Raw genomic sequence first — 7,599 nt, forward strand, 5'->3', positions numbered from 1 at the left:
GGGGCCTGTGAAGGAAAGTGTGTATCTCTCTCTCTCTCTCTCTCTCTCTCTCTCTCTCTCACACACACACACACACACACACACACACGCTAGAGGAAGCCGCTCTCATCTCACTCTGAGTGGTTTCTGTTACGCTCCTCTGGAGACGGCTTTCATGTTGTGAGTGACACCCTGCAGCCACCGTGTTCTGAGTTACCGGCTTCAGAGTGACAACTGGCTCCTTTCCTCCCACCCCCATGCGGGGTCCCTTGTTCGCTGTTCAGCAGCAGCCGCAAGTCCAGCAGTGCCCAGGCCGTCTGTCCACCTGCCCCCCGCCCCTTCTGTCCGTTGTCAGGCTTGGATTAGGCGCCCCCCAGCCCTCCGTCCACTTCTCATCCCGTTTTGAGCAGGTGTTAAAACGGGCCAGGTCCGCCTGCTACTTCTCACTCCTGGTTTTTTTTTTGTCCAGCTGTTTGCTTCATTTTCTTAAGATACATGCTAAAGATACAGTATTTCAATTTGAGAGTAAATATGTTGACTTCCCCAAGGATTCCTGCAACATTTGAAACCCTCTGTGATTCTTTACTTTGCAGGTACGGAAAACTTTTTTTACCTTAGCATTTTGTGACTTTTGTCGAAAGCTGCTGTTCCAGGGTTTCCGCTGTCAGACGTGCGGATACAAGTTCCACCAGCGCTGTAGCACAGAGGTGCCTCTGATGTGCGTCAACTACGACCAGCTGGAGTAAGTAACCCTGGGGCCTCCCGGGGTGAGGCGAGAGTGGCCGCAGCCTGGGACGCCATGCAGCTGGCTCTTCCGTCCAGAGCGAGCACTTCACACCTCGTCTGTGTGCTCTTCTGGCTCGTGAAGAGCCTTCACCCAGAAAGACTTGTAGAAGAAAGGGAGAGGTCTTTGAATCACAGTGACCAGTACACTTTTTTACCACGGAGCAGGGGTCTTAGAGAAATCATATTTACTTTCTCTCTTCTTCACTGACTTCCTTTCTCTATCTTCTCTACCTCTAGACCCATTTTATTTAAAAGTAAGATGTAAAATCTCGGCTTCCAATGATTACTACCTACAGTTTCTCTGCTCTGTGCTCCACTTTGACCCACAGACTAGGCTGATCCTCTCCGTGTCACTGCTGCAGCTGACACCTGGCTGCTGCTTTCTACTGGGGCAGCCAGGGCACCACCCGGTCCCAGAGCAGAGCAGCGGGTGGCCACCATGCGCTCTAGCTTAGCCACAGACCCTTAGCCCCGTGGAACAATTTCCCGCTAAAGTTCCGGACTTTGCTGTAGAAAAGCCGTTTTGGATGACTGGGCTCGCCATGGAAAGTACAATATGCTTTCTGTAAGCGATCCTTCACCCCCAGGTACACTGTAATTGGATTTCTGAACATGGGACTTGCAGGTTTTCTGTTAACGATGCCCTGTGTTCTGATGTCTGAAGCTCTGGGTTTTGCACGAGTTAGGTTTGTTTTGTTTTGTTTTTGTTTTTACCTCACAGTTTGCTGTTTGTCTCCAAGTTCTTTGAACACCACCCCATCCCGCAGGAGGAGGCCTCCTCGGCAGAGACCACCCTTGGGCCCAGACCATCCCCTCCTGCACCCCCCTCAGACTCTCCCGGGTACGGTTTGTCTCCTGCTGCGCTCTGACACCCGCCGCTCATTGTCCCCATCACTCTGTCTCAGTTTGCCAGCCCCTGGACAGTTCCACCCAGAGCTGGAGTTGTGTTGTGATTTTGCCCCGAGTAGCTTGTTTTAAAGTCACTGTTAGTCTTCCCACGCCATCAGTCTTGGTTCTGGGATGGTGGCTCCTGGAGACCATCCGGAGAAGAGAAGAGTCCCCAGCAGGTCACAGAGGAGGGGTGACCTTGGCCTTGCGCTCCCTCCCTCCCTCAGCAGTATTGGCCGTGGGGTGGGCGGGCATGTGGTTTCCACTCAGAACATGGCACTGCCCTTCAAAACCATGGCTGTGTTTAAAAAGAGTGTGTGTGCTGTGGACAGGCTCTGATATGAGTGGGAGGGGGAATAGGGGCCGATCGGGAGGAGGCAGGAGGACTTCATGAAGGAGCCTGGGGCGACTAGGGGTGAGGCTGCAACATGGTAAGGGACTGAGGGCAGTGCTCACAGATGGAGGGAGCACATCAGGCCCTGGTCTGCGCACCCCTTCCCCACTGGGCTGGGAGCAGCTTAAATGGTCTTGTGGCTGGAGGCTAATGGTTGGTTGGTTTCTCAAAGTTAGCCCACAACATTCTGCTTCAGAATGTTCCAGAAATACATAGTTAAGATCAGGAACATGTTTTCTTAGTTTTAACCCCACTTTATCTCATTTTTCACAAGGTGGTGTTACTTTTTAGATTTCTACCTGGAGTAATTAGTAATGCACACTTGACAGCCCTGCCAGCCAGGACCCTGTGGCCCTGCCCTCCCCACAGCTCTCAGCTCTGCTGGGCTTTGCAGGAGATACACGGGATGGTTTTCATTTGGCCAGTCCGCTGGTCTGAGTGGCTGCTGCTGGCAGAGTGAGCAGGAAGGGAGCCTTCCTGGCACAGATGTGGCTCCATAGCAGAGCTTCTGCTGGCCAGCATAGGATGGACAGCTGCTGCTAGGCCCTTCGCTGGTGCCAGTCCTGGATGTGTGCCTCTCTGTCGACCCTGAGGGAGTGCCACGGGAAAACGGAGAGATCATTTGCCATGACTGCTTTATGCACCACTGACCTGAGCAGACGCTCAGACATGTCCCAGCTGTCCTCTAAAATGCTTCAGAGAGTTTGCGGAACCTGGGGTTGAGGATGGTGGGATTTCCATGTCTTTTTGAAGGTCCCTGATGTGAGGCACTTGGGGAAAGATAGGAGCCAGCCTTGCTCTGTTTCGGGATTCCTGCTGGGTACACTGTCCACTGCCTGGTAGCTGACCATGGTCAGGCAGCCAGATGCTTGGGTTCAGAGCCAGGCCCTTTTTGGTTGGGGCGGGGGGGTGCCCTGTGGGGCATGCAGAGCTGGAGGCGCCACCTCTTCTGCGCGGGCAGCACGTGCACGAGGGAGACGTCGGCTCTGTGGGAAGCCGGGGTGTGTTGGGTCTGCCCATCACCACGCAGAAGTGGCATTTGGCTTCGAGAATTGAGAGTGCAGCGGTGTTGGAAATCACTTCCCTGGTGTTTCCATTCAGTGCTGTGAAGCTTCACAGAGGCTGAGACAAGACAAGTTAAAGGTATGGCTGCGACTCAGTGAGAGCCACAGGCGCAGCAGCCTCACCTGACCTGGGGGACAGCTGAGTGCTGACCTGTGGCCGGCAGCCCTGAACCTAACCCACAAGGAGGCCTGAGGAGGAGCTCGTTTGCTGGTGCCAGACACACTTCACGAGCGTGAAGTCATGTCCCAGCGTGGAGATTCGACTTGATCTTGAAGACTCGTTTCAGCGAGGAGTCGGCCTGATGCGCGAACCGGACTCTGGTGTCATGGCAGACCCACGTGACACTTCCATGGGGGCATTTGCAAAAGTGCCTCCAGATGGGTGCCAGCAAGCGTGTCCTTCTGGGCTGCAGCAGGCCCCTGCCCTGGGCCCCACACCCCCCACTGGGGCCGGCGGAGGCCTCTGAGTGTGGAGCAGACAGATGCGCACAGGGCGCTCCTGCTTGTGCCCCAGCGCCCTTAGCTCTGGGCCGTGGCCCCCACCCGTCGGTAAGGCACTTATGCTATAGCACAGCGTGCGTCCCAGTGTTGGGCGCACTCAGGCCTGCCTTCAGCTTCCCTTGTCCACATGTGGCTTCTCCGAGAGACAAGGACCCCGAGCCCTCTATCTCAGTGTCACTTTCTACTCTCCATGCCTGCACCCAGAGCCCCTTGGCAAAGGGTGTAGAGCCAGTTCTGCCACAAAACTCAAAACCTGTTGATGCCAAAAAGAATCAAAAGGAAGATTGGACATGCTCCTGCCTGCAGGCCTCCTTCACGGAGTCTTCTCACTGGACCAAACCCCGCTTGTTTGACGTGCTGGACACTTCACAAGCTGCCTGTCAAGTCTGAGTGATGGACGGAGCAGGTGAAGTCTACGTTGCTCATTTTACCCCCAGCAGTGTGCTTTCAGGAAGTCAGACCGTGCTAGGGCCCTGGACTCCACATTCAGATTCTCCTTGCCACTGTTTGCCTGACTGCTCTTCAAATCTCTGTCCTCCTCCAAGCCTCGCCCTTCACCCAGTGCACTTGGTCCTCGGCGCCCCCGCCTGGCCACTCAGAGAGCCGCAGGTACACCGACACGGGACCTGGGTCATCTAAGGGAGAATTTAATGTTTAATACAAGACAGGCGTCTCCTGTGACTCTGGCATCAATAATTGGGCAAATGTATCCAGATATGAGCATTAGTGGCAGTGGAAAATGTCTTCTGACTCAGAAACAGCCTCTTGCTCTTGCCAGCTAACCCCCAGGTCAGGGGTCAGGCCACAGTTGCACCTTCCAGACCCTGGAACAAGCACACACACTCTCACAGTACCTATCCCACCCTGACTTACCATAAGAGGTGCACTTGAGTAGCTTCTGATGGCAAGAAGGGGTAGAGAAAAAGAAAACTGCGGGTCCTGTGCCTGCTGCATTCTGTGCCTGGAGCATCTCTGCGTTTGAAGGGCAAGAGTGTTGCCCATGGCTGGCTGCTCTGGGCCTTCTGGGTGAGCAGCAGGGCCCAGAGTGGGTGGGCAGTGGCAGTTGTGAATGGATGTACACCAGCGTCACTGAGTCTGTCTGTACTGCTTTCAACTGTGAAGATGATAATTGTGAAAATAAAACAAGGACATGTTTGTGACTTCTTTTCTCTGTACTTTGCTAGTAGCTCTCTGAGGTTGCTCTAAGTCTTACCTTCCAATGGCTTGGTTTTTGCAGGCCCCCAATTCTCACCAGCCCGTCTCCTTCAAAATCCATTCCAATTCCACAGCCCTTCCGACCAGCGGACGAAGACCATCGAAATCAGTTTGGGCAGCGAGACCGCTCCTCCTCGGCCCCCAACGTGCACATCAACACCATAGAACCTGTCAATATCGATGTGAGTAGCCGGTCCCTCACCCTCGAGTCACAGACAGAGGGACTGGCCAGTGTCGGGGGCGGGGGGGAGCCTCAAACAGTAACAACCAACCCCAAACCCCACAGCCGGCACCCGTGGAACCGAGGGGCACTGCTGCATGTGCCTCCTGTGTATTGGGGCCTGGGCTCGCACTGCTTGCCTGTCAGATACTCGACTGATCCCCAGTCACTTCCCCTCCGAGTCTGCTGGCCCCCATGACAAAGAGGGAGGGGGGTATGCAAAGCACTGGCTTTGGCTTCTTTGTGGAGACCGTCGGACACCTTCCCTCTATGGCCCCAAAGCTCAGTTTTGACTGAGCTGCAGAATTTACAGACTGTATTCATTGCCCCTTTCCTGCTGTTTCTGTGACGGGGCGTCCGTCCGTGCTGTCCCAGACAGGTGAGTGGGCTTCTCCCCTTTGACTAGCGTTTGTCGCCGTCAGCCCTGTGGTCCTTGTGACTCTTGTTTCCACTCTGCCAGGTGACCTGTGCATCGTCAAGCATGTAAAACTATTTTAGAGTTGCTCATGCAAGTTAACATCACTCGGTAAATTTGTCTCCCTTAGATACTAGATAATGAGCATCAATTTGGTCTTAAGTCCTGGATGGCAGAAACCACCCCAGAACTGAGCGCCCACGAAACAAACCCGGCTCACAACAAGCCCACTGGATCGGTTTATGGGTTTTTATTTACTCCCCGTTGTTTGCATGTGGGGAAAGCATTGTTAAGTCAGGTGGCTCAGAATCCGCTCCTGGTGGGAAAGTCGGTGCTGTTTTCTTTCTGCTGGCACGTGCTCTGAATAAGACCTGCTCCTGTTTCTTTGTAGGACTTGATCAGAGACCAGGGCTTTCGTGGTGATGGAGGTAAGCGTGACCTCAGTTAAAATCCGTTCTCAGGGGTGGGGGTGGGGTGCCATGCTTTGCTGCCCGTCCCCTTTATACTCGCTTCATTTACAGACACAGACACAGAAAACCTAGAGTTTAAAATACTGACCCTTAGTCTGGGGTGAAATTTTCACTACCTGATAGTATGGGAAGTCGGGTGTTAACCTGCACTTGCTGTAATTTGGAAATGCATGCAGTGGCAGCGTATGCAAAAGCGGAGAAGCTTACCCCACGGGCTCTCATAGGGTTTGCTTTCCCAGACCAGCGTGCAGGGGGAGCCCTTCCCTTCACCCCCAGGTTCACAGAACAGACAGCCCCCTGCTCTCCTCGTGAGTCCAGTCGCAAAGAGACGTGAGGGAGACACAGAATGGCGCTTTGGTGCCGAACCTCAGTGGGCACTCCCCTCGAACCTGCAAGACTGCCCCTGCCACTTGGTCTCTTCCCTGGACCCTGCCCTCTCTGCACTACCCTGCAAGGGCTGGTCTGTTTCTGTATACCTGGGCAATGGCCAAGATGACCCCTACGTTGTGCAGTCTCCTGTGGCGTATGGCTCCTGGAGGTCTGATGCTGGTGTTTTCTGTCTGTTACCCCGTGACCTCCAGTAAATGTTGTGGCTAGCATGACTGCCATGTGTCCTCATAGCTGTGGCTTCTGGTGATTCTGCCCAACACATTCAGCATCTGAGTGTCGCCATCCTGTCCACACCCACATTAGCTCCGCCGCAGACAGGGTCTGCTTAGCCCTGAGGACCCAGCGGCACTACTCGTCCTTTCCAGGAGTGGTTTAACACCATTGGGATGGGATAACAGTGAGTGGACTTTGTCAGAGGTCCAGAATGATTTTGTTAGCAGGCTGTGAGTCCTCGTACTTCCGCCCATGACTTCTTTCATTTCTTCTGTGTGTCTGTCTTCCTATGTCTGCCTGCCCCTCTCTCTCTTCTAACAGCCCCTTTGAACCAGCTGGCGCGCTGTCTTCGGAAATGCCAGTCCCGGACTCCCAGCCCCCTCCTCCATTCTGTCCCCAGTGAGCTAGTGTTTGATTTTGAGCCTGGCCCCGTGTGCAGAGGTAGAGGGGCTCTTCTTTCTCATTTTCACCCAAAGCAAACTCAGTAGAAACCACAGATGCTGTTTGTGCCTCCCCCTCCCAGCGTGTGCTTGTTGGTGTCAGCCAGCCTGCCCGGGACGCGCTGAATGTGCCGTGCCACCTGCCTACCCCACGCTTCTGTGCGCCGGCCTCTGCCATCTTGTCTCCTGGTGTGCTGCTTTCTTTCCCCTTGTCTTGGTGACCCCTATCCGCCGGGCGGGGGCCAGCAAGCAGCTGGGGCTGCTGCTGTAGTCTCAAGGCCTCATTCTAAGAGACAATCTTGTCAGCCGTTAATACTGGTCATAACCTGTTTTTATAGTTTATAAGAAACTTCAAGTAGCTCAATCATAGGAGATTTTACTGGGCTTTTGGATTTTTTGTTTGAGACTTTCCTAATACCAGTAGTATTCATGTCCTTCCAAATGTTGTGTTCTGTGGAAAGCAGAGGGCTGTGAGAAAACCAAGTCTTAAGTGTGTGTGGGTGTTCAGCAGACCTCAGGGAAGTGTGAGGCTCACCCCCTCAGCACACCGTGCAGTAGTTGGGGCAGGAGGGGACAGTTTCATTCTCAGCTCATTGAGTCCCACTGTTTGTGTGTGTGTGTGTG

The 7,599-nt window shown here is 54.0% G+C and overlaps 1 protein-coding gene across 3 annotated transcripts in view; it reads left to right on the forward strand.

Annotated features, from left to right (window-relative positions):
- The window catches only part of BRAF (B-Raf proto-oncogene, serine/threonine kinase), a 51,993-nt gene that overhangs the window by 26,477 nt on the left and 17,917 nt on the right, over nucleotides 1-7,599 (forward strand). The window contains exons 5-9 of one of the 3 annotated variants that reach the window (XM_045288691.1): nucleotides 573-721; nucleotides 1,487-1,606; nucleotides 4,850-5,009; nucleotides 5,854-5,890; nucleotides 6,857-6,976. In XM_045288691.1, coding sequence (XP_045144626.1) covers nucleotides 573-721; nucleotides 1,487-1,606; nucleotides 4,850-5,009; nucleotides 5,854-5,890; nucleotides 6,857-6,976 — 586 coding nt within the window. The remainder of the gene's footprint in view (nucleotides 1-572; nucleotides 722-1,486; nucleotides 1,607-4,849; nucleotides 5,010-5,853; nucleotides 5,891-6,856; nucleotides 6,977-7,599) is intronic. The other 2 variants (XM_030885173.2, XM_045288690.1) reach the window with 2 other exon arrangements.

This window comes from Echinops telfairi, unplaced genomic scaffold (genome assembly GCF_000313985.2).
Source record: "Echinops telfairi isolate 266 unplaced genomic scaffold, ASM31398v2 ScPeMD7_23;HRSCAF=83, whole genome shotgun sequence".
Classification (NCBI taxonomy): domain Eukaryota; kingdom Metazoa; phylum Chordata; class Mammalia; order Afrosoricida; family Tenrecidae; genus Echinops; species Echinops telfairi.